General features: G+C 43.5%; 1 protein-coding gene across 2 annotated transcripts in view; it reads left to right on the plus strand.

Moving 5' to 3' along the window:
• Positions 1-26,462, plus strand: part of DHX9 (DExH-box helicase 9) — a 59,194-nt gene that overhangs the window by 28,418 nt on the left and 4,314 nt on the right. For both annotated transcript variants that reach the window (XM_067535219.1, XM_067535220.1), the window contains 14 exons: positions 261-343; positions 4,148-4,304; positions 4,946-5,046; positions 6,457-6,670; positions 6,911-7,005; positions 7,166-7,239; positions 7,805-7,957; positions 10,729-10,889; positions 14,881-14,992; positions 15,705-15,866; positions 16,054-16,181; positions 18,732-18,961; positions 20,356-20,471; positions 21,420-21,620. In XM_067535219.1, the coding sequence (XP_067391320.1) occupies positions 261-343; positions 4,148-4,304; positions 4,946-5,046; positions 6,457-6,670; positions 6,911-7,005; positions 7,166-7,239; positions 7,805-7,957; positions 10,729-10,889; positions 14,881-14,992; positions 15,705-15,866; positions 16,054-16,181; positions 18,732-18,961; positions 20,356-20,471; positions 21,420-21,620 (1,987 nt within the window). The remainder of the gene's footprint in view (positions 1-260; positions 344-4,147; positions 4,305-4,945; positions 5,047-6,456; positions 6,671-6,910; positions 7,006-7,165; positions 7,240-7,804; positions 7,958-10,728; positions 10,890-14,880; positions 14,993-15,704; positions 15,867-16,053; positions 16,182-18,731; positions 18,962-20,355; positions 20,472-21,419; positions 21,621-26,462) is intronic.

Consider the following 26,462-nt stretch of genomic DNA (forward strand, 5'->3'; position numbering starts at 1 on the left):
TTACTTTTACCTGAAGTTTAGGCTGGGGAGATGGTCTCTATAGTCTCAACACTTGGGCCTCTTCCCTCATTACATGTAGTGTAAGTATGGTGGTTAGAAAAAGGGTTGCAAAATGTTGTGTGCAGTTCTTGATGTTAAACTGATGATGGCGACCCTCATGAAAGCATGGCAGGGGCTTGGTTATAAATGTTTGAACTACTGTGATCCATCTTAACAACCAGCTGTTACTATCCCCATTAACATTAATTCCTTTTTTTAAGGTGTCCTCCTAAGAAAGCTGGAGGCAGGGATCCGTGGAATTAGTCACGTTATTGTGGATGAGATCCATGAGAGAGACATTAATGTAAGTTACTAAACTGAAGTTCTGGATTGCTTTACTTGTTTTCTACCACTGCCAGGTCTCTTGTGTTTGCTTACTGTTTACTCTGTATGTTGTGTATGTGTTCCTGTCGTATATGAATGTGAAAGGGAATTGTGCATTTTACTAAATTGTAGGGATCTGAATCTTCTGTAATTGTCCTCAATTGTAGTGTTTGTTGAAATACTTTTGAGATATTTCCAGCTGAAGATCAAGGCTTCACATCTTCTTACTTCCATTTATAGGTCTTAATAGGATTTTCTCCTGCACCCTGTGGCTTTCTCTAGCAAATATACCACCACAGTTCAAGGACTCTTTGTACAATCTTAGTGCTGAAGATAGGATGCAGAATTGGGGCAGGAAAGAACAGTTGGAAACACTGATAGTTTGTTGTCCTTCCCCTCCATTTTCCTATCCTCAGTAGCATATCACTTAATGTGCTAGTACTTAAGCCAAAATCATTAAGTTGACAACTACAAAGCAGTTATTCATCTTCAGTACAAAAATCTGCAGTAAATAGAAAATTTGAAAGCATTGTCAAATAAGCAACATTTAATATAAAAGTAATGGGGATGCTCTGCTGAATTTATTCACAATTAATTAAAAACGCTCCTTTTTAAATCTGTCTGGCTCTCCCTTAGTTTTTATAAGAATGGCCATACTGAGTCAGGCTGGTGGCCATCTAGCCTAGTATCCTCTTCTGATAGTGGGTGATGCCGCTTCAGATACTTCAGAAGGGGTGAACAGAACAGGGCAGTTTTATCGAGTGATCCATCCCGTTGTCCATTCCCAGCTTCCAGCAGTCAGAGCATCTTGGCTAATAGCCATTGATAGATAAGTTCCTGGAGAATAGGTCTATTTCTTTTTTTAACTCCATTATAATTTTGGCCTTACATCCTCTGGCAACAAGTTCTACAGGTTGACTTGTGTTTTGTCTGAACAAGTCTTTTGTTTGTTTTGAACCTGTTGCCTATTAATTTCATAGGGTGAGCCCTGGTTCTTGTGTTATGTGAAGGATAAATAACACTTCCCTATTTACATTCTCCACAGCATTCCTGATTTTATAGACCTCTCTAATATCACCCCTTAGTCGTCTCTTTTCTAAAATGAATAGTCTCAGTCCTTTTAATCTCTCCTCATGTGGAAGCTGTTCCATACCCCTGATCATTTTTGTTGCCCTTCTCTGTACTTTTTCCAATTCAAATATATCTTTTTTTGAAATGGATTAACCACAACTGTGTGCTGTATTCAAGGTGTGGATATACCATGGATTTTATATAGTGGCATCCTGATTATTTTCTGTCTCATTATCTATCCCTTTCTTAGTGGTTTCTAACATTGTTAGCTTTTTTGATTGCTACTGTATATTGAGCAGACGTTTTCAGAAAACTATCCACGATGACTTCAAGATCTTTGTTAAGTGGTAACAGCTAATTTAGACTCCATCACTTTGCATGTATAGCTGGGATTATGTTTTCCAATGTGCATTACTTCGCATTTATCAAAATTGAATTTCACCTGCTGTTTTGTTGCCCAATCACTCAGTTTTGTGAAATCCCTTTGTAACTCTCTGCGGTCTGCTTTGGACTGAACTGTTTTGAGTAATTTTGTATCATCTGCAAAATTTGCCACCTGTTTACCCTTTTTTCAAGAGCATTTATGAATATGCTGAACAGTACAAGTCCCAGTAGAGGCCTTCGAGGGACCCTGACTATATTTTAACCAATTACTCTGATCCATGAGAGGACCCTTCCTTCTTATCCCATGACTCCTAACTTTGCTTAAAAGCCTTTGATGAGGGACCTTGTGAAAGGCTTTCTGAAAGTCCAAGTATTCTATATTCACTGAATCATGCTTGTTGTCACCCTCAAAGAATTCCAATAGATTGGTGAGGCATGATTTCTCTTTACAAAAGCCATGTTCTGTGGGTGTGAGAATTCTGTATTTTTTTTGTAGTTTTCAACCAGTGTGCCTGGTACTGAAGTCAGGCTAACTGGCCTGTAACTGACAGGATTGCCTCTGGAGCCTTTTTTTTAAAAATTAGCGTCAAGTTAGTTATCCTCCACTTATTTGGTACAGAGGCTGATTTAAGCAATAGTTAATAGTTTTGCAATTTCATGTTTGAGTTACTTCAGAACTCTTGGGTGAATTCCATCTGGTCCTGGTAACTTTTTATGAGTTAATTTATCAGTTTGTTCCAAAACATCCTCTTTTGATACCTCAGTCTGGTACAGTTCCTCAGATTTGTCACCTAAAAAGAATAGCTTATGTAGGAGAATCTTCTTCAGAGCTTCTGCGGTGGAGACTGATGCAAAGGATTCATTTACCTTCTCTACAACAGCCTTGTCCTTCTTAAGTGCTCCTTTAGCACCTTGATCATCCAGTGACCCCACTGATTGTTTGGCAGGCTTCCTGCTTCTGATGTACTTAAACAAACAAACAAACAAGGTTTTTTTTTTTTGGTCTTTTGCTAGTTGCTCCTCAAATTCTTTTCAGCCTGCCTAATTATACTTGATTTGCCAGAGTTTGTTCCTTTCTGTTTTCCTCAGTAGGATTTGACTGCCAATTTTTAAAGGATGTCTTTTTGTCTCTAACCATCTCTGTTACTCTATTTAGCCATGGTGTTGGTGTTTTAGTCCTCTTATTTTTTATTTGGGGTATACATATAGGTGAAGCGTCCGTGGTGTTTCCAGGCAGCTTGCAGGCATTTCAGTCTTGACTTTTCCTTTTAATAGTTACTCCATCTAGCTAGCCTCCTCATTTTTTAATTTAAATGCTACTGTGGTGGATTTATTTGGAATTTCCCCCCCACAAGGATGTTAAATTTAATTACGTTATGGTCACTGTTACTGAGATGTTCAATCATATTCGCTCTTGGACCAGATCCTGTGTGCCACTTACAACTAAATCAAGAATTGGCTTTCATTTTAATGGGTTCCAGGACTAGCTGCTCAAAGAAGCCGTCGTTAATGGTGTCTTTCAGCTTGCCATACCAGAGAGCTGAATCTTGCCATGTGATTAAAGTCGTTTGTCAAAGTTTGGCTCCTCATTTGTATTCTGAATCCTCTTACGAGGGAATGCACTCCTGTTTCTGGCATCTAGACCATGGATGAGATTCATTACTACTTCTACTAGGAGAGGTGCTATTGGCATGTATTGTATTGAGTATTTGAATTTTTGTACAGAATTGGTCTTTTAAAACTAAGAGCTTGTCTAAATGCAGAGCAAGCTAAACAGATAAGCCAGATTTAAACAGATACATGTTTTCATAGTATGGATCATAACTTCACAGAGCTACATTGGTTATCTCCCTTCCCATTCACAGTTGTAGAACATCCTTGTGACAACTACAGCAATTGTTCACGGTTTTATTTTTAGCTGTCTTTTTAATGTGGACTGGAAACTAGAACTGCAGAGGATTTTTTCGTGCAAATTAAGTGTTCTAAGCTTATTCACATGGAAGTCAAAACCACTTTAAGGAGGAACTCCAGAAGCAACTGAAACATAGTCTGGCAAGGGAAAACTGAGAATAGGGAGTTTATAACTAGGTGCTTAATTCTCCATCATGCAAGCTGTTTTTCAGAAGTTAGAGTAATTTGTAATTGAAATGTTGTTAGCAGAAGGTAACGTAAGTGCTGTTAATGTGAATAGGATAATACATAGTTGCTTATCTATTGTTAAATTTTCATTTCTCCAGTAACCCTTTCTGGCAGCCTTGTACAGTGTGATTTCTTCAGAAAATATTCTGGTTTAGTTGATTAATTAATACTCCTGTTTCTCTGTATACAGACTGACTTCCTCATGGTGGTATTGAGAGACGTAGTTGAGGCATATCCTGAAATCAGAGTTATCCTTATGTCTGCCACTATTGATACCAGCATGTTTTGTGAATACTTCTTCAATTGCCCCATCATTGAGGTCTACGGTAGAACCTACCCAGTCCAAGGTAAACCACTGGCTGAGCATGTATTTTAAGTAGTTGCTTTTATTCGTCTGTTTTTCAGTCTTGCACATAGTAGAGGGGACAAAAGCTTAAACAGTTCACATAAATCATAGCATATCCTGAGATCTGGTCTACACCCTAACCTGGCAAAAAAATCAAAGAACATTAACTACTATAGAGTGAAATTTTTCACTGTTTCTCTTAGAGGGTTAAATAGCTACAGTGATTTTAAAAATGTGTTGCTCCTATATAATGCATACACCTGTTGACTTGAATAAACCGTATAAATGATCCAGTATAAAAACTGCTGTAAAAATACATGGGAAGAGGCTGAATGGGCAGGCTGGCAGGCCATGTGTGAGGAGCAATGGTGAGGCAGTGTAGGGAAGCTTGCAGTGCTACTGCCCCATACTGTACCTATTCTTTGGATAAATTCAGGATTTTGGTTTCCAAGGTTATCAGTCAAGCCCCCTTCCCCAGCAGTAGCTTCAAACTCTGAGGCCTCAGCCTGCTCTTCTGAAACTTCATGGTTATCTTTAGGAAAGACCTATGTAGAGCTAGGGTAGAATGTGTCTGTCTTGTGAATCCTATGTGACTGCCTGATGGTCATCCTCTGTACTAACTTGATGGGTCTGTCCCTGCAGAGTATTTTCTGGAAGATTGTATTCAGATGACTCAGTTTGTTCCTCCATTAAAGGATAAGAAGAGAAAAGACAAGGATGAAGATGGTGGTGAAGATGATGATGTATGTTGGGCTTGTTTCTATACATAAATTAAAAAAGCAGTGGCTGGAACTAATGTAAATGCATGCATTGCTGTACTCCTTTCTTACTTGTACATCAATGAGGCATTTGAACTGTTAGGGACAGAACACACTTTAACCAGGTTAAATTATAGTATTGTATAGTCAAATTTTCACTGATTCTCTTAGAGGGTTAAATATTTGCAGTGTTTCAAAAAAGTGATGTTCCTATATAATTAAACGAAGACTAATGGATGAGCAATAGTAACTAATCGGGGCGCAGAGGTAATCGTTAGACAGCAGAACAATGGTATAAAATGAATTCCTATACAATTCCCTGGGTGAGATTTAATGTCTGCAATTTTGTTGCACTAAAATGCCTTCAGCAGTCTTGTAACCACTTCAATAGTATGTGGGATTGTTATTGATACATTTAACTGAATTTCTGAATGTTCCTGTAATTGATGTATTTAGTTACGTTGTAAAGTTCCAATTCTACTTTGTCACATCACCTGTGTTTTAAAAAATTGAACTAAAGTGTGAATTCAAGTTTGCTTCTTTTTCAGCAGTAGATATTGTCAGCAATTATGCATACCAAGAACTTGTATTCCTTATGCTGCTGTGGGTGTTATCTCTCGTAAAAGAATATACAGTCCTGAATCAGAGTTTTAACAGATGAATAAAGCAGGACCTGACTTTCAATTTGTTTGAAATATGTTTTAAAGGAACACAGTTCTAACAAATGTTTTTACTAGCTGTTACTTGTAATGACTAAGGTCCCTATAATTATGAGGGGAAAACTTTTCTCTGAGTGTGTTACTGTGTGCAATTGAGATCACTGTTTGGCTTTATGTAATCAGTTTGTAGGTTTACCCTGTATAGTTGCTAATTTTCCCACAGCTGGCACTGTGGATCTTTCCTACAGCAACAGAAGAGAGAAAACATTTCAGCAGGAAAAACTTAGTTGTAAAATCACAAAACATTGACATGGGGCTTGGGCACAGATGTAGAACCTGAAACTCCTTTTTTAACATACTAGATTTCAAATTAACCATTTTTCCTTTAAAGAAACACATTTTTTCAAACCTACACGTTGGTATTTCCTTAAAGAAAAGCGTTTTGATACTGCAATTACTGTTTCATTCATCCTAATAGAGCTTTTATTTGGTTTGATAGTTTCCTACTCTTAATTAATTATACTGGTTTATAATTCTGACAATAGAATGTTTAGAAAAAACTTTGGGAACAAGGCCAGGCCAACTTGTACTGTGGTCTCCTGTGAGCCAGGATTGAGCCTGGGACGGTGTTTCCAATCCATCCATCCCATTCAACTATCCGGTTTTGAGTGGTCCCCCATCCCCATAGTATCAGAGTGCCATCTGGTTAAAGGTGTTCTGTTCTCTACATCTGCAGGCCAACTGTAATCTTATCTGTAGTGATGAATATGGCCCAGAAACAAAAAGTTGCATGGCCCAGTTGAATGAGAAGGAAACTCCTTTTGAGCTCATTGAGGCCTTGCTAAAGTACATCGAGACCCTGAACGTTCCAGGAGCTGTGCTTGTCTTCTTGCCTGGCTGGAACCTGATATACACCATGCAAAAGCACCTGGAAATGAATCCGCACTTTGGTACAAACAGTTTTCAGTTATTTCATACTCCCTGTCCTTCCCTCAGAACAGTTACTGGATGAATGTATAGATGAATTGAATGAAGTTGTCAGGGCCTGATGTGTCTGCATAGGATGGGAGCTGGGTTTGAGTAGATGGATGAGAGGAGGTGGAGGGGAAAGTGCTCAGGTATAAAGCAGTGGATGGATAAGAGGGAGTTGGATTTTCAAGTTGTTAATCCTCCCTCTGTTCATGTTGTAGGAAGCCACCGGTACAGAATTCTGCCCCTGCATTCACAAATTCCTCGAGATGAACAGCGCAGAGTGTTTGATCCAGTGCCTCCTGGAGTGACCAAGGTGCGAGACTATACCACATAGAGGCAAAATGCACTATAGTTGCTCTTTCTTATGCTTTTGAGAAGAGTTTTAATGCTGGCATTCTGCGTAATACCTTACAGACCATCCTTGGTCCTTGTTACAATATATGTATCCTAATACAAGTTTCCTGTTCTCATAGGTGATTTTATCCACGAACATTGCTGAAACTAGCATTACCATCAATGATGTTGTCTATGTGATAGACTCTTGCAAGTGAGTTCCTGATTCAGCTCTTTTACGCAACACATTCTTTGTTGGAATGCAGAGCAGTTTTTGTGAACATGCAGTACTTTCTTGTATTGCTATATCCCCAAGACTGAGTTTGGAGACCTCATCTCATCTGCAATGGTGGTGTGCTCCCTAAATAACCTATGCAGTTAAACAACCATATTGGTGTATCTGTAAACTGTTCTTAGTCAATTGAATACCCTGCTGGTAGTATTTATATGAATGCTGGCGGGATTCCTGTTCCCTGTTTTCCAAAGGGATGATTTCAAACTACAAACTCTCGTATGGCTGCTGGGGGAATATTATACCTTCCTATATTAGTCTTTTATGCACTCTTGACTTGCTGTATGCACTTTGAGCAAATTGTAGACATGAATCACTAATTGCATAAGAGCCTTGAGCTGAGAGATTTCAACTTCTGGGAAAAGTCCTGTAAAATATGGGTTCTGATGCAGTGAGAGTGGCACAGTTAACTTTTTGATTGCAGTCTTGCTGCATTAAATAATACAGTGCAGACCTGCTTTGGCAATATTTGATCTTTCTGTTGCAGACAAAAGGTGAAGCTGTTCACTGCTCACAACAATATGACAAACTATGCCACAGTCTGGGCATCAAAAACTAACCTTGAACAACGGAAAGGGCGAGCTGGCCGAGTGCGGGCTGGATTCTGCTTCCATCTGTGCAGCAGAGCTCGCTTTGAAAGGTAAGGCTGTGCTCCTTCTTCTTGAACAAAGGAACACTTGGGAGCACTCCAGAAATTATTGAGCATGCCGTTGTGAGCTGCTTCAAATCAAGCAGAGCAATCCAAAATCACAGGGATAAGATTGCCATGAACTGTTGCATTTCCTTAGACACAGAATTTAGTACCTACTTTAGGATTTGTGGATCCCCTTAGAAAACTGCCATGGAAAGCAGGGAAATAGTTCAAGATGTAACTTCAGGAATAATCCCCATTTGATTGGACTAATTATGGCCCAGCAAGAATGACGGGAGAAAGAGCTCCATGCTTCACCCACTGAGACGTTGCTGGGGCTCAAGAGGTGGAGAAGAAAAGGAAGAGGTTCTAGAATGAGATGCCACAAAAGACACCTGGATCCTAACAACCAAAAAGTACATGCTTGTGTGGAGAGAGGCTGGGACCCTACTCCTCTCCTATAGAGGACAGTAGGTGTGGAAGGTGATAAGCAGGTGTGGGGGAGAACCCTCGGTAGGTAGGCAGGTAGGCAAATGTTCCTTTTTTCCCAACTCCCTGGCTAGAAGTGGCTAACAATTCTTCTTGCTGCAAAACTCTCTGGTTTTCTCCCACTTCCTCCCAGCTGCTCTAACATTCCCAAGCAGCTGAAATTCTGACCCTTTCTCATTCCTATCTGCTAAACCTTCCCTCAAAGTCAAAAGCCATGAAACCCTCACTGCCAACTGCAGGGGCCTACACAGCTGTCAGAGTCTACTATATTCCACCCCTACCCTGCAAAACATTACAGTACACCCATTCCCCTGGACAACAGCTGCAGGATAGTTGTATGTTTACAGTGATTGATGTTAGCAAATCTCAGTTTCTGAAGCAGCATGTAATAAATATTCCTTAAGTCTTTGAATTAAATATTTAAGATACATATCCTACTAATGTGAACATCTTAATTCATTAGGAACTTCTGACAGTAACTAATTTCGTGCTGTTTAAAGAAATTATGGGGTCTTGCTTGAGAATTTAGGTTCAGCTTACCACAGAGAACATGGAGCCCCAGGAACTACTGTGCTTAAACAGAAAAATGTAAACTGGGGATCATCATTGAGTCGTGTTTCTAGTGCGGTCCCATAGCAATTGGTTCTTGACACTATGCTACTTAATACTTTTTTTTTAATCAGTGGTTTGGAAGAAAACATAAAATAACTGATAAAGTTTGCGGGTGACACAGATTCAGGGAATTAATAATGAGGAGAACAGGCCACTGATGGTCATCTGAATTTCATGATAAACTGGGTGCAAGCAAATAACATGCATTTTAATAGGCTAAATGCATACATCTGAGAACAAAGAATGTAGGCCGTGCTTACAGGTTGGGGAACTCTATCACCATGACCCCCAAATTTTTTTCAGTCACTGTTTCCTAGGATAATCAGGTGAATGTGAGCTCCCAGTGCAATGCTGTGGCTGAAAGAGCTAATGCAGTCCTTGGATGCATGAACGGGAATCTCCAGTAGGAGTAGAGGTTATTTTACCTCTGTATTTGGCACTGGTACAACTGCTGCTGGAATACCATGTAAGGTTCTCGTGTCGTCATTTTATGAAGGAAATAGGTAAATTGGAGAGGGTTCAGGAAAGAGACCCAAGAATGATTAAAGGATTAGAAGACATGTCTTTGAGCTCCTTGAGTCTATCACTATATCTGTTAAATTTAACAAAGAAAAGGTTTAAGGAGTGACTTGATTAGTGTATAAGTACCTGTGTGTGGGGAACAAATATTGAATAATAGGCTCTTCAGTCTAGCAGAGAAAGGTAGAACATGAACCAATGGATGAAGATTGAAGCCAGACAAATTCAGACGGGAAACAAGACAAATTTTTAACTGAGAGAGAGAGTAACCCTTGGAACAATTTACCAAAGGTGGTTGTGGATTTTCCATCACTGGCAATTTTAAAATCAAGATTGGATGTGTTTCTAAATGATATTCACTAGGAATTACTTTGGGAAGTTCTATGGTCTGTGTTGCACAGGAGGTAAGACATGATCACAAGACTCCCTTCTGGCCTTGGAATCTATGAAAGCCTAGCTCCATGCAGCCTAGAAGGAAAAAGACAGTTCACACTGTGGAAGCAAGGGTAAGAAGTATAAATGGATGGGGACCATATTAATTTGGGAAGCATGTCTATCCTGAACATCACCTAGGATGCTAACTATTCAAAAACTCAGTCATTTCTAGGGGTTAACACTGGAACTGTGCTCCGTAAGGGAAAGAGGCTCGGAGCACTATGCCAGGGATTAGGGACCCAAGAGCTCTATCTCCCCACGCCACCCTGCTGCTAGAAAGAAATACTTGACCAGTTTCCAGTGAGAGCACACCTCCTTCTTGTTAACCCAGTGGAATCAGGGACTAGCAGGTGGTGTTGGGAGTTCAGGTGATAAAGTAGCCAGCAGAGAAGCTGGCAGCAGTGTATTGGTAACATGAGGCAACCTGGATGCAGTTGACCTGCCTGAGGAATGGAAGACCTGTTCTAGCACTCAGTAGGTTTGGTTGTGGAGGGGCAAGGAGGTGAGAGAGAGGGTTCCAGTTGGAAGGGAAGTGGGAATTACTCCAGATAAATACTGTTCATCAGTATAGGTTGCAGGAAGATACTGAGGATGAATTGATGGGGTGACTTGATGAATGTACTCATGGGAAGGGTTAGGTTGCACTTGATGGGATGACCTGGGGTAGGGATGGAGAATGCATCTGTCCAGAAGGTTGACTTTTTTGTTCTCCCCATTGTTTCCAGGCTTGAAACTCACATGACACCTGAAATGTTTCGAACACCACTTCATGAAATTGCTTTGAGCATCAAACTGCTGCGACTGGGAGGGATTGGACAGTTCTTGGCCAAAGCGATAGAACCACCACCTTTGGATGCAGTGATTGAAGCAGAGCACACGCTCCGAGGTACTCATATTGGGCCACAAGGTTCCTTGTGTTAGCAAACCCAGAGATCTGACATGTGCAGCTTTAAATGATTATGGGTATCAAGAGCAGTTGTAAATAACTCTGACATTTCTATTGCTAGATTTTTGTATTTCTAGGTTTTCTTTGGTTGGAAGGACCTGATGTCTGGAGACCCTTTTGTGGTTCTGGGATACATTTTGTGGGTAGAAGTGAGTTTCTGCAACTGGAGAAATACTTGGTGAATGTACTCATGGGAAGGGTTAGGTTGCAGTATTGACACTCATTTCTGCACTGTTGCTGATGACAGCAATGTCTCCAGCTGCCCAGCTCTGAATAGCAGCAGTTTCTGGTGGGAAGCCCAGCTCTGAAAGCAGTGCTGTCACCAGCAGCAGCTCAGAAGAGAGGGTGGCAATCATACCAGGCCTTCAGACCTGAGCTCCCAGCCAGCAGCCACAGAGCTTTCTGCAACTGGGGGAAGTTCCAGGAGGTGGGTCTGACCTGGCCCCGGGAGTGGGCGGTGCGGGGGAGGAGGAAGTACTGTCTGTCCTTAGTCCAGTGGGGACTAGCAGCTGGAGCCTAGTGCACAGTAGGAGCCCCTGACTGGGGTGTCCCATTCTTGCCCCTCCCCAGCTCCGGGCCCAGCACTCGGAGTTTTAAAGGGGCTTTGGGCTGGCTGTGTGTGTGACCACAGCACACGTGCACACACACACCCTGACCATGGAGCTTTGTGGTTGGTTGTAATGACTGATTTGATTTGGTGAGAGAGACTGCAAATAGTCATCATCCTTTTGAGCCCATGCTGGAGATTTTAATTATTTACTATTTACGTGGTCTGCAGCTTCTGCGGCTAGCTCTGCATTGTCACCTGTGGGAACTGACTGCCAGAATCAGATGGGCAAAACAGAAAAGAAGAGAAATCCTGTGTGGTAGTTCAGCAGTAGAGAAAGGAGGACTCATGAATCTTTAATTGTAGGACTGTAATCTGTCTATAAAAGTAGAATTACAGTTGATCAGTTTATTGCATGACCTTAGATCAGTTTGAAAAGTCAGAAAATGGAAGTTTATTCTAAACAGCAGGCTAAACTCAGAACAGTGATTGTGCCTGTACAGGTAAGAACATAAGCCATATTGGGTCAGACTAATGGTTTGTCTAGCTCAGTATTCTGTCTTGTGACAGTGGCTAGTGCCAGGTGCTTCAGAGGGAATAAACAGAACAGGGCACTTTTGAATGATCCATCTCCCCTGTCATCCAGTCCCAGCTTCTGGCAGTTGGAAATTTAGGGACACCCAAAACATGGGGTTGCGTCCCTGACCATTTTGGCTAATAGCAATTAATGGACCTATCCTCCATGACCTCATCTAATTCTTTTTTTAACCCAATGTGACAGGGTCAGACCAGATGGCTGCCAGAGAGTGTTAGAAGGTCAATATATCAGCCCCAGGCTCAGCAAGTCCCTTTTCCCCTGGTAGCTGAGCAGGAGTTACTCCTGGTTAATTAACATACCTGGAGCCAATCAAGGCCCCGCCTAGAACTTGTTAAAATCCTCCCCTCCAGAGAAAGGGTGTGACTGGAATTGTGGAGGTATGAGCAGGCAAGATGCTGTCAAGAACCAGGAGAGTTTAGGAGAAGGAGCAGAATGCTGGCAGAAGAGAACCCTGCAGGTACAAAGACTGGGGGAGGGAAAACCCTGCCCCAAGAGGGCAAAGGCCTTTCCCAGGACTGGAGGCCTAAGGGAAGAGACCCTGCCGGAAGGGAAAGATTGAACTGAACATTTGGTTTGGCACTACCATGCCCAGTGGGGCTGTCAAGGGTCAAGAGCCTTCCCTGGCAAGGAGGCCAGGAAGGACCCCTGTCTGAGCTGGGTACGGATATTAAGTCAAGGGGCACAGGGAAATAACCCAGGGAAGCTAGCAGCTTTCCTGAAGCCACAGCATGAGGCTGCTACTTGCAGGTCCCTTGGGTTGGGGCCTGGAGTCGAGGGTGGGACCAAGGGGGCGCCCCCCCCATCGCCGCCGCCGCCGCCTACTGGCCATTCACTGGAGGGGCAAGAGCCCCAGCAAAGAGACAAGGGCCTGTGAGAACAGACACTGGACCGGAGCCAGCAGGGAGCGGCCATCTTAGAGAGGCTGTATTACCTTTTCCCACCACTAGAGGGTGGAAGAACACTAAAGGGTAAAGCAGTTCTTTGACCTACCGCTGGAAGGAAGTGCTGGACCCATTGAGGTAGAGGAAGAGCTTTGTCACACCAGTTACACTTTTGACCTTCGCAACATCCTCTAACAATGAGTTCTACAGACTGACTGCATTGTGTGAAGTACTTTCTTGTTAGCATTAAACCTGCTGCCTATTAATTTCATCTGGTGACCCCTAGTTCTTGTGTTATGTGAAGGGATAAATAATAATTTTTTCTCCACACCATTCATGATTTTTATAGATCTTTATCCTAGTCTCCCTCCCCGCCCCCCGTTGTCTTTTCTAAGCAGAATAGCACCACTCTTTAATCTCTCCTTATATGGAAACTCTTCCATACCCCTAAACATTTTTGTTGCCCTTTGCTGTACCTTTTCCAATTCTAATATCTTTTTTTGAGATGGTGATCAGAATGGCACATGGTATTCAAGGTGTGGGTATACCATGGATTTATATAATGGCATTATGAAAATTTATTGTCTTATGTATCCTTTTCCTAATGGTTCTTAATGTTCTGTTAGCTTTTTTGACTGCCACTGCAGTGTCAGAGCACTATCCATGATGACTCTAAAGTCTCTCTCTTGAGTGGTAAAAAGCTAATTTACACTCCATTTTGTATGTATAGTTGGGATTATTTTTTCCATTGTGTGTTACTTTGCATTCATCAACAGTGAATTTCATCTGCCATGTTGCTGCCTGGTTACCCAGTTTTGTGAGATCCTTTTGTAACTCTTTGCAGTCAGCTTTGGACTTAATGATCTTGACTAGAATCTGTAGATTTTGCCACCTCACTCACTGTTCACCCCCTTTTCCAGCTCACTTTTGAATATGTTGAACAGCACAGGTCTCAGTACAGATCTTTAGACAGCCCCACAATTTACCTCTCTCCATTGTAGAAAACTGACCATTTATTCTTATCCTTTGTTTCCTGTCTTTTAACCAGTTATTTATCCATGAGCGGACCTTCCTCTTATCCCATGACTAAGGTTAAGATTCTGTCACAAGTATTTTTAGTAAAAGTCAGGTACCAGTCACAGGCAATAAAAAAAATTCATGGAAGCCGTGACCTGTCCCTGACATTTACTAAAAATACCCTGGTGGAGTATGGGAAAAACAGAGCTGCTGGGGCTTGCAACTGCTCCACGGGTTGGCTGCTGATAAGCTGTTGAGCGCCAGGTTAGCCAGCTGATCAGCTGTTCGGTAGCTGGCGAAGCTGACAGTTACTCCAGTCCTGACCCAGAAGTCAGGGAGGTCCTAGAAAGTCTGTGACTTCCATGACCAAATCATATCCTTACCCATGACTGTTTAGTTTTACTTAAGAGCCTTTGGTAAGGGACCTTGTCAAAAGCTTTCTGAAAGTCAAAGTTGGTTATTTTAACTGGAACCCTTGTTGATACCCTCAAAAATTCTGATTATTGAGGCATGATTTCCCTTTACAAAAGCTGTGTTGAATCTTCCCCAACATAATGTGTTTATCTGTGTCCGATAATTCTGTCTTTTACTATAGTTTCAACTAGTTTGGTACCGAAGTTAGACTTACTGGCTTGCCTTTTTTAAAAATTGGCATTAAGTTAGCTACTCTCCAGTTGTCTGGTACAGAGGCTGATTTAAGCAATAGGTTATGTACCACAGTTAGTAGTTCTGCAATTTCATATTTGAGTTCTTTCAGAACTCTTGGGTGAATATCATTGTTTAAGTTCTTAAACTTTCCAATCTCTTATCTGAGGGCTAATTAAATTCTTGGTTTGACTAGGCAACTGCCAGAACCACGTTTGCTGACAGGTTAATCATTTATTTCAGAGCTTGATGCCTTGGACTCTAATGATGAGTTGACACCTCTTGGGAGAATTCTTGCTAAACTCCCCATTGAACCTCGTCTGGGCAAGATGATGATAATGGGCTGCATTTTCTAGTAAGTGCCTCTGTCTCAGTGATGATTCTTTGCCATCTTGCCTTGTGTTCCTGAATCTTCATGCATCCACCTGACATGGAAAACAAGATGCATCCAGATGGGCAGTGAATGCCACTACGGGAGGGAGGGAGGAGAGAGAACTGAATATTCATGAGATTAGGAGACAAATAGCGTTACTGGGTATGGGGAACCAAATATTCATGAGCTAGAGAGGAACTGAATGGCACTAGTGGAGGCTGAATATTTATGAAGTGGGGGGATGGCACACTGAATGCTAGTAAGATCCAAGTGGACTGTAGATGGCTAGATGTGGACAGTTAGCATTTAAGCAAGAGGTGAAAAGAACCATGGCACTGAATATTCATCAGTAGAGGTATGCGGGTGTTGGTTTTAATCATATGTGGAGGTTTTGAAGGATCCATTTATTATCTGGAGAAGGGTGGTGAACAGGACTGTGAGACTGGATGGGGGAGGGGAAGACACACAATATTCATGAAGATGCTGTGCAGTTCCAGCCACTGACATTTGATCTAATTAATGTCCTTACTCTGAGAAGAGCTGCTGTAAAGAAGTCTCTCTGAGAATGAGTACTGAGCTAATGAGGCCTCTGTCCTTAAGCAGGAAGTTTTTACTCATGTCAACAGGTCTGTAACAGCTGCTGGCAATAAAACTATGAACCCAGTCATAAATACGTCTCTGATTTCTGTTTCAGTGTAGGGGATGCTGTATGTACCATCTCCGCTGCCACCTGCTTCCCTGAGCCTTTCATCAGCGAGGGTAAACGCCTTGGCTATGTCCATAGGAATTTTGCTGGGAGCAGGTTTTCAGATCATGTAGCCTTGCTTTCAGTTTTCCAGGCCTGGGATGACGCAAGGTATGTTGGCTTAGCACAGAACTTGATGAAAAATTAAGGGTAATGTGGGGTGGGGTGAGCAACTAACTATGTGACCTGACTAGATGCCCAAATGGCTGTATTAGAGCTTCTGTTTGTGGCACTCATTCTTCTGTTGGACAGATCTTCTTGAGTCCAGGTCAGTCTGTCTTGTCCGTTTCCTTTTCAGAATGGGTGGTGAAGATGCAGAAATACGATTCTGTGAACATAAAAGGCTCAACATGGCTACACTCAGGATGACTTGGGAAGCCAAAGTCCAGCTTAAAGATATTCTTATCAATTCTGGCTTCCCAGAAGGTAATACTCCCTGGAAGTAGTCATTTCAGTATTGTCCTCTTCAGTCTTGAGAGTTGAGAGAGAGGTTGGAAACCATTGGCTGGATAATAGCCCACTAATGGTGAATATACTGCATGTATGCCCATAGTGAATTTGCCACAGGACTGTTGTGCTGTTAAAGTGGCTTCCACCTGAGTGTTGCAGCACGCACTCTGTCCTCTCCTAGCTGAGAGTAGTCTAAGGCATTGGTTCTCAAACTGGGAGTCGCGATATGGTTAGGTGGGGGGTCGCGAGCTGTGAGTTGGCCAGGCATGAGGCTGATAGCCTCCCTGCTTCCTCCCGGCAGAGGAACTTGTGGGGGGTGAGTGGTGACACACCAATACTGCTCACCCCCTCAACGTTCCTCTGTGCCCTTCTAGGGCACTGTGGGGAGGGAGAGCAAGAAGCAACACCAGGGCTCCCTGCATCCAGGTCACTTTTCCCCACCTGAGCTGTGAGGCGAGCATCAGGAGCTGCTGCTCTCTGCCCTCCCCTTACATACCCCAGGTAAGGAAAGTGACCTGGATGCAGGGAGCCCTGGTGCTGCTTCTTGCTCCCTGTCCCCACAGTGCCCTAGGGAGGCGCGGAGGAACATTGAGGGGGGTGAACAGCAATAGCAGCCACACTTTACATGCAAAGCAGTTTCCCCAGTGGGCACAGGGGTGAGGGGTGGGTGCAGGGGTTATGGCTGAAGGGGGAGTGGGGAGCTCATGGGGGTCAGGGGTGGGGGTCACCTTCAGAGGCTTGCTGTGTGAAAGGGGTCACCAATACAAAAAGTTTGAGAACCACTGGATTCTAAGGGCTTATCTTCACTGTGCATTAGTGCACACATTGGGACTATGTTAATGAGCACTAGGGAACTTAGTGCATGCCAGCGGGGTCCATGCAGGCCAATCTGTGCAACACTAGTGCACACTAGAACTTACACCCCTCTAGTGTGGACTAATGCACAGTGTAGATAAGCCCTAAAACAGCCTGTGAACTTAGCAAAACAGTAGTGGTAAATTCTGGAGTTTGGGGTTATCTGAAGAATTTGACCTTTTAAGCAGCAGTTGTCTTTTCAGATCCACCTTCATGGTTTTGCTTCTCATACTTCTCCTTTGCCTTATTTCCTCCTCCATATGTGCTCCATATTGCAGTGATTTTCCTTCTGGATGAGAAAAGTTAGAGACTGCCCTCCCAAAATCCCTCAGTGCAGTTGGTATATTATCCTAATTGAGCCATTCAGAGCATTCCCTCCCCACAGGGTCTGAATACTGCCTTTCCTGCTCTGTAGTTTTCTGGGTTTGTACTTAGATCTTCACTACATAGCATAAAGTTCCAGGGGGTAGCCCGCTACTATCCTATACTACATAGCATGTTTGCTTAGAGTTAAATTTAACTTTGTATTTGAGTTTTCATTTCCATTAAGCAGTGAGAATATTACAATACATAGCAATCATCCATCTAGGATTCATCCTATCAGTATAGGATTGAGCAAGACATGATTTAACACAGCCATGTACAAGTGGCAAGAAGTTAGATTTACTTTCAAGTGTAGTCTCTATTTAGAGAGAAGACCAAATTTAAGGCAGGAACCTGCAAGTATCTAAACTAGCTTGAATTTCGAGAGACACAGTCAATTTGAAATCTAGTAAATTTGAGTGCCTTCTGCATAAAATCAATAGCAATAGCCAGCAATAGACTTTATGGGGTCCCTGTCTGTCACCCCTTTTCAAGGTAAAAACTTGGCTTGGGGTAGGGCTTGGAGTTTTTTAAATTTACTTTATTCTTGTAAGGTTGACTTTGTTTCAGGAGTGTGCTTGGGTTGAGGTCTTCGGGCTAGGAGGCAACATAGTGAGCATCCATTTTTGTGGTGGAAGAAAAGCCCTTTTTGAAGAGGAAGGCTTTGCAGCGTTTCCTAAAGATGGGGCAGGTTCTGGAGTCGTTAACCTCTGGAAGTTTGTTCCATGTTAAAAGGTTGATGGGAATCCAAAGTGTGTTGCTCTCCTTTCCATTTCTTAATATCCAATAGTCTTTCTCCCTTTGCTCTCCAGGATAAATGCTGCAATAATTTTAATTCTTTTTCTGGGCTGGATGACCCAGTGACCACCAACCTGGGACTCCAGATTTGTTGCGACAAGCAGTGGCACTATTACAACCTCTAGCATGACTTCTTTGGGAGGTTTTATATCTTCAAAACAAATGAAGAAAAAATGTGATACAGCTACTCATGGAGAAGCCTTTATGTCCTTGTTCTTGAAGAGTGTGGGAGGGGAATGGCTTTTCCAATTGATAGTTTATTTTTCAGCTTTTTTCCTCATTGAATAATAGAAAATGTGTATTCAGTTTACTTATTACAAATACAATTCTTTAATGTTGATGTGATGCAGCATTAAAACGCCTTTTTCTGTGTGCAGAGATGTCTTCAGAACCAATGCCTAAATAAATAGTTGAGTCAGTAAATATTCAGGATCTTTGATCTGAAAAAATTAGTTGTGCTGTACTATGCAAGATCTGGAAAGTAGCCTGTTTTCTGTTCTCTGTCAACAGAGTGTTTGATGACTCAAATATTTAACAACACTGGACCAGATAACAATCTGGATGTCGTGATCTCCCTGCTTGCTTTTGGTGTATATCCTAATGTCTGCTACCACAAGGAGAAGAGGAAAATTCTTACCACTGAGGGGCGCAATGCACTTATCCACAAGTCATCTGTCAACTGCCCTTTCAGCAGCCAGGACATGAAGTATCCATCTCCTTTCTTTGTTTTTGGTGAAAAAGTAAGGAGAACCATGAAATACTTCTTTAAGAAGGTTACCAAATTTTATCCTTGTTCTAATTACTTCATTTTAAAAGGAGCCTCTCTGGCACTGTTTTATTTCTTTAAAGAAAATTTTAGTGCTAGTGAATCATAATGGATTGACAGCCCTGGAATCTGAAATCCTATTTTCCAAGGCTGTGTGTTGTATGCCAAAAAAACTGGGATTAGCCCTATCCTCTTGCTGTTCCCTACTCGAGGTCAGTTGGTTCCGAATTTCATGTTCCTTTATTTTATATTAACTGGGCAAGTGTTGTAGTGTTCAGAATGTTGCATATTTTTGTATTGATAAGTAACTGCTTTATAGATAGTCAAGGGGCATAATGGAGATTTAATGAACTGAACAGGACAGCTATGGCTTGTGGCACCCAGGAAGGTGAGAAGTAGCTTGGGTTTCAGTACCCAGAATGCACTTGAGCCTTTTGGTGCTGGAGAGAGAGTCCCATCTCCTCTTCATTCCTGTGCAAAAAGGCGGAAGGAGAGAGAACTACATTTGGGGGCTGCATGCTTGAATTCCTTGTTTTTCTCGCTCCAGCAATCCTGGATCACATCTGGCTGTTTCATTGCACTCTGCCCCAGTATCTGCCACAACCAGCAATGATAAATGGGCAGCGATATACTTATCATTGACTTGTAACCATAATTGGGCTTGCCATCACATCATTGAAATGAATGGGGACAGCTAAAATAGTCAGAGCCATTGTCTCAGGCTGACTGTAGACTTGGGCAGCTGTCACTGCATTGGTTTATCTTATTTTGAAGTTTCTCTCCACAAGTACAAAAGTTCAGGTGTTTGTTTATGTAAACAAAAGTGTAGGTTTTTAGCACAATTATGCAGCAATTTATAAATCTGCAATTGTGGGACAGTTGTGTAATCACCGTAACTATATGTGGTGTTAACGTATCCAAAGAACAGATTCAGCACTGGCAGCAGCATTGCCAGCTTCCCCTACAATGCCCTACTAAAGTGCAGCATCCCAGACCTTTTGCATGGACTGTCTTTAGGGTGACAGGAGAGTTCTATCCCATGCCAGGGTATTGTGCTGAGACTGACAAAACTTGGGGTGTTTTTGTAAAGTGACTTCACTTAGGAACTGCACTGAGACCACAAAATTCATTTCACATGGACAACTGAACATCTTGTAAGTGGTAATGAATTTGTTTCAACCAACCAAAGCTGGATTCAGATATCTGTCCTGATGTGATGAGCTCTGTATTTATTACCAATCCCTTGAGCCACAGTGTCTCAAGGATTATCTTTTTTGGTAAAAATTTCTGTTAGTTTCCATGGTCGCTGGAAGGAAGAGCAGTCTATTGGCTCTTGAAATGGGAAACCATGTTCCTTTTCTCCTGCAGATCCGTACACGAGCTATCTCTGCCAAAGGAATGACCTTGGTGAGCCCGCTGCAGCTGCTTCTGTTTGCCTCAAAGAAAGTCTTATCTGATGGAGAGATCATTCTGGTGGATGACTGGTATGAACTTCCTAGTTGATCATGGGTAACTGAGGAAAAACAGCTGGTAACATAGCAAGTACAAGTATCTTTAGAATTGGAAATGTAGGTCAGGCTGTGGAGTAACAGATGAATTTCATCAGTGCATTATCATTGGTCTGTGTGAGGATGTAGAACAGTTTATTTTGGCAGCTCTGTTTTTTTTGTAGATTATGTTCCTAAATTGAAAACATAAGGCACTGGCTACATTCCATAAAAGCTACTTTCCCTGAGCTCAACTCTGAATTAGGGGTGATGTAGAATTCAGGCCACCACCTCATAGACAAGCAGGAGGAAAGATAACCTCATTGTTAAGACACAGGGCTGTGTCAGGAGTGCTGGCTTTGCTACTGATTTTGACCGCTCGCAAGTAATTGTCTTTTTACCTCGGTTTTCAAGTCTTTGAAATGAGGTTAATGCCTACCCACTTCCCAGGGTCGAGGCTTAGTTCACTAACGTTTGTCAAATTTCATATTATTGCCTGGCAGGTACTTTTTGGTGGGATATCTTGTGTCTTTAACAGAGCCGTAAAGAACCCCTGTATTTTTAAGCTTGTTTTAACATTATGGCATCTTTTAGTCCCAGAGGTTAAGGGGGTTAGTAACTGGTAGTACCTGCAGCTTTCCAGATCCAAAGAGCAGTGAGTCAGAATATAGCAGCTGTTGTAAATGGTTTCTGATTTTCTATCAGTGCTTAGGAATCTCATATGTTGCCAATCATACTTTTTTGGCTCCAAATAGCATTATTTCACACTGTTAGGGTGTCAGCCATACTCTTAGCTTTGAAGTTCTAACTCTTTTCTGTCGTGGTTGGCACAAGAAACACTGAATACCTGCTCTGTGGAACATCATTCTTTAAAACCCCTCTCCTGTAGACTACAATGTTATGTATCTAGTGATGTTTTCATTTTGAAATATTTTCCTGCTCTAGGATTAAACTGCGGATGTCTCATGATGCAGCTGCCTGTATCACTGCCCTACGTGCAGCAATGGAGGCGCTTGTCGTTGAAGTAACTAAAGATCCTGAAATCATTAGCCAGCTGGACCCAGTGAATGAGCGAATGCTGAATGTGATCCGCCAAATCTCCAGGCCTTCAGCGGCAGGCATCAACCTCATGGCTGGCAACACAAGGTTAGCTCCAATCTGTTCCCTTAAACAGCTGGATCCTTGGAATAGGAAAACATTCCTGGTAAATTGGAATGCCTAAACATTCCAAAGGCCAAAATGTGTGTTTGAACTCTTGTATCAGCAAGAATCCTGATGTGGGTTTTAGTTTGGAAGCAGGCTGTCTGATGTAGACAATCAGTGTTGGAATGAAGTTTTTATACAGCCCTATTTTCAATTAATTATGTCTGAGAAACTTCCTAAGAAACTATGCAAGCAGTGATGGTGCAGGTTGATGGAGGATGACAAGAGAGTAAAATAATGGCCCCTGAAGTATGAGTTAGTGAGGCTTGGTATGATTGGCTGTTCTGTGATCCAGAAGATCCTTACTACATGCTCTATTTAACGAATGTGTTGAGGGGGGGTTGTTCTACTCATGCATGACTTTGGTAAGTGCACATCATGACATACAAAGTACACTGTGTAATTCCTTCCCCAAACCATGTATGTCACCCCCTAATTACTAGCAGAATTATAAAAAATTAGGAACAGTAGCTTCAGGAAACTGAAAGAACATAACCTTTAGGCTTTGAAATAGAAATCTTTCAAAACACCTGGGAGAGTGTGTTTAAACTACAGCAGCTTAGTATGCACACATTGCTACCACTGCAAAGAGTAACCATTTCCCTATCCTGCAATAAATGTTACACCAGAAGACTAACCTTGGTATGAAGTATTTGAGCAAGCTAATTTCAATTTAACCCTACTGTCAAATTCAGAATATACTAGCTGTAATCCAGGAGACCATGGTACCCTGGTGTGCACATCATATAGCCTGAACATTCTGGCAGCTGTGGGTTAATTTGGATTTGCAGTGGTGGGCATTAACTTGTCTATTGAATTTTACATAGTCTGAGCATGTGTGATTTCCACCTACTCAAGGATATTTAGATTGCCTGCAGTTTAATACCCTTCACATCAATTTGTACTGCTTACTATGCAGAACAGATTTAAGCTGTAAAGATGACTTTTCAGGAAGAATATTTATGGTAGAATGGAGAAGTGAGCCAAGGATTTGGACAGAGATCAGTGAATCATTTTTTGAGTGCTGTTCTATGGAACTGCTTATCTACTCAGACTGTATTGATGCTAGGATTCTCCTTGGTCCTAATGGCTCCCTAAGAGTAGAAAACACTACGCTAACATTATCCATCAGATTCAGTGTGTGCAGAGTGCACACGATGGTTGGAATTGTCCTTGTAGAGTGGGTGCTGAAACTCGTCATCCAGTATGTATAAAAAATTATGGAAATCAAAGAAGTGCTACAGGCTCCTAAACCATTATAAACTATGCCTGTGTTCCTCAGCACCACAAACAATTAGATAGCGAGAAGCACTTTTGCAGTTTTTCAAAAGTATCTGAAAATAGTTGGCCTCAGTACACACCAATCTCACCACTTTTCATAATCCAATACCTATCTGTGCTTGCCAATACGACTGTTAAACATGGCTACATACAGGGGAAGGAGCTGCAGAGCTCTGTCATGTATACACATGAAAGTTCTAACAAAGAACCTTTTCTCTACTTCAGTATCAGTGCTAGTACCATTTCTGGAGGGCTGCATGGGGCCAGGTGGGGGTGCTTCCTGTTTCAGTATCCCTTTTGCTTTGAGGGACAGGCTGCCTCTCTTCCCCCACCTCCCCTTCTTCCCTAACTATGCCAAGCATATCCTATTTCTTGTCCTTTCCCTTCTCCCGCAGGCCCTTTCCCTTATTTTCTCAAATGTGGAGTGAATTTACAGGACTAAATGTTAATGATTTCAGGGATATTAATGTTCATCATTATTCTGCTGTTATATAAGCAGAACAGAAAAACAAGGTTACTTACCAGTAACTGTTGTTCTTCGAGATGTGCTGCTCATATCCATTCCAATATAGGTGTGTGCGCGCCCAGTGCACAGATTCCTGGAACCTTTTTCCCTAGCAAGCCCCGCAGGGCAGCTCAGGCGCCCCCTGGAGTGCCGCGCTCATATCGCGGTATAAAGGGCGCTGCTGGCCCCGCGGGTCCCCAGTCCCTTCTTTCTGCCGACTCCGACAGTGGGGACGGGGGTGGGTTTGGAATGGATATGAGCAACACATCTCGAAGAACAACAGTTACTGGTAAGTAACCTTGTTTTCTATCTTCGAGTGATTGCTCATATCCATTCCAATATAGGTGATTGAGTAGCCATACCCTTGGAGGTGGGTAGGAGTTATCGGTGACCTGCTCTTGACAGCACGGCTCTGCCGAACCCCGCATCCTCCCTGGCCTGCTCCACGATGGCGTAGTGCGACGTGAACGTATGGACCGACGACCAGGTCGCTGCCCTGCAGATGTCCTGCAGGGGAACCTGCTCCAGGAAGGCTGCGGAAGAGGCCTGGGCCCTAGTAGAGTGTGCTCTTACCGCACCTGGAAGGGGCACCCCTGCCTGCTCGTAACATGCTCTGATGCAGGCAGTAATCCGGTTGGAGATTCGCTGGGTGGAGACAGGAGAGCCTTTCATCCTGTCTGCCACAGCCACGAACAGCTGTGTCGACTTCCGGAAGGGCTTGGTCCGCTCGATATAGTAGGCCAAGGCTCGCCTGACATCCAGCGAATGTCCCCTCCTTTCCTCCTCCGAACCATGGGGTTTTGGAAAGAACACAGGAAGGAAAATGTCCTGATTACAGTGGAACTGAGACACCACCTTAGGCATAAAAGCCGGGTGAGGTCTCAGCCGAACGTTATCCTTGTAAAAAACTGTGTAGGGGGGCTCCGAGGTCAACGCCCTTAATTTGGAGACCCTCCTGGCCGAAGTGATGGCCACCAGGAAGGCTACCTTCCATGATAAAAGGAGAAGGGAGCATGTGGCCAGGGGCTCAAAGGGGTGTCCCATCAGTCTGTTGAGGACCAAGTTGAGGTCCCAGGGTGGCACCGGGTCCCGCACCTGAGGGAAAGTCCTCTCCACCCCCTTAAGGAACCTCACCGACATGGGGTAAGAGAATACGGACCGGCCCTCCATGGGTTGGTGGAAGGCCGAAATGGCTGCTAGGTGTACCTTGAGGGAAGCCAAAGCCAGGCCTTGCAGTTTAAGCTGCAGCAGGTACTCTAAGATAGCCTGTATAGGTGAGAAGCTTGGATGTAACCCTCTCGATTCTGCCCACCCCGAGAACCTCCGCCACTTAGCTCTATACGTTACTTGAGTGGATGGTTTCCCGCTGCCCAGAAGGACCTGCTGAACCTGTATGGAACAGGCCCTCTCTCCCTCCGTCAGCCACAGAGTCTCCAGGCAGTGAGGTGGAGGGAGTGGTCCTGGGAGATCAGGTCGCATCGTCTGGGTAGCGGAATCGGTTCGGTGATGGAGAGGTCGAGCAGCATGCTGTACCAGTGCTGTCTCGGCCACGCTGGGGCGATCAGGATGATGTTTGCCCTGTCCCTCTTGATCTTGAGAAGGACTTGGGGCAGGAGCGGAATGGGGGGGGAATGCATACATCAAGTCCCCTGTCCAGTCTATTAAGAAGGCATCGGACAGCGAGCCCGGCTCGCGACCCCTGAGTGAACAGAACCTCGGGCATTTCCTGTTTCCGGCTGAAGCGAACAGGTCTAGGCGGGAAGTACCCCACCTTTGGAAGATTAAAGCCACTATGTCCTGGTGTAAGGACCATTCGTGGTGGGGAGAAAATGATCTGCTGAGGCGGTCCGCCTCGCTGTTCCGTACCCCAGGGAGGTGAGAGGCAGATAAGTGAAAATCGTGCCTCACTGCAAAATCCCACAGGCGAATAGCTTCCTGGCAGAGAGCCGAGGAACGTGCCCCCCCCCCGCCTGTTCACGTAGAACATGGCTGCCGTATTGTCCATGAGGACTTGGACTACCCTGCCCTTCAGGAACTGAAGGAAGGCCTTGCAGGCCAACCGGACCGCTCTGAGCTCGCGTACGTTGATGTGCAGAGCTCTCTCCTCCGGTGACCAAAGCCCTTGGGTACCCCGATTGTGACAGATGTGGGCTCCCCATCCCATATCGGATGCGTCTGTGATGAGCGTCACAGAGGAAATAAACTCTCTGAAGGGAACGCCCATCATTACTTCCCTTGGGTCCCTCCACCAATTGAGGGATGACAGCACCTGTGGGGGAACCATGACCACTCTAGTTAGAGAATGCCTGTTCGGTACATACACCGAAGCTAACCACGTCTGGAGAGATCTAAGTCTCAATCGTTCCAGCCTCACTACGTACGTAGAAACTGCCATATGTCCCAACAGCTGCAGGCAATGCCTGGCTGTCGTCGTGGGGGACCGGTGGAGATTAGATATAATAGCCGCCATTGCCTCGTTTGAGGGAGGAAGGCTCTGGCTTGTACCGCATCCAGCTTAGCTCCAATAAACTCTATACATTGTACCGGAGTGAGTGTGGACTTTTGCTCATTAATAAGCAACCCAAGTCTGGTACATAACTCGCGTGTGAGGAGCAGACTATGGCTCACATGAGACCTCGACTTCCCCCTGATTAACCAGTCATCTAAATAAGGGAAGATTTGAACACCGCTGCGGCGCAGGTGGGCTACCACCACAACCATGCATTTAGTAAAAACTCTGGGCGCTGAGGAGAGCCCAAAGGGTAAGGACCGAAATTGGTAGTGTTGCCCAGCTACCATAAACCTTAAGAACCTCCTATGGGCAGGCAATATAGAGATGTGAAAGTATGCGTCCTTCAAATCTAGGGCGGCATACCAATCCCCCGAGTCGAGGACCGGAATGATCGTGGCGAGGGAGACCATACGAAACTTAATACGTCTAATATACTTATTCAGGCGATGTAGGTCCAGAATGGGCCTAAGGCCTCCCTTCGCCTTGG

Source organism: Emydura macquarii, unplaced genomic scaffold (genome assembly GCF_026122565.2).
Source record: "Emydura macquarii macquarii isolate MOO-44397 ecotype Brisbane River unplaced genomic scaffold, CSIRO-AGI_Emac_v2 contig_3477, whole genome shotgun sequence".
Classification (NCBI taxonomy): Eukaryota; Metazoa; Chordata; order Testudines; family Chelidae; genus Emydura; species Emydura macquarii.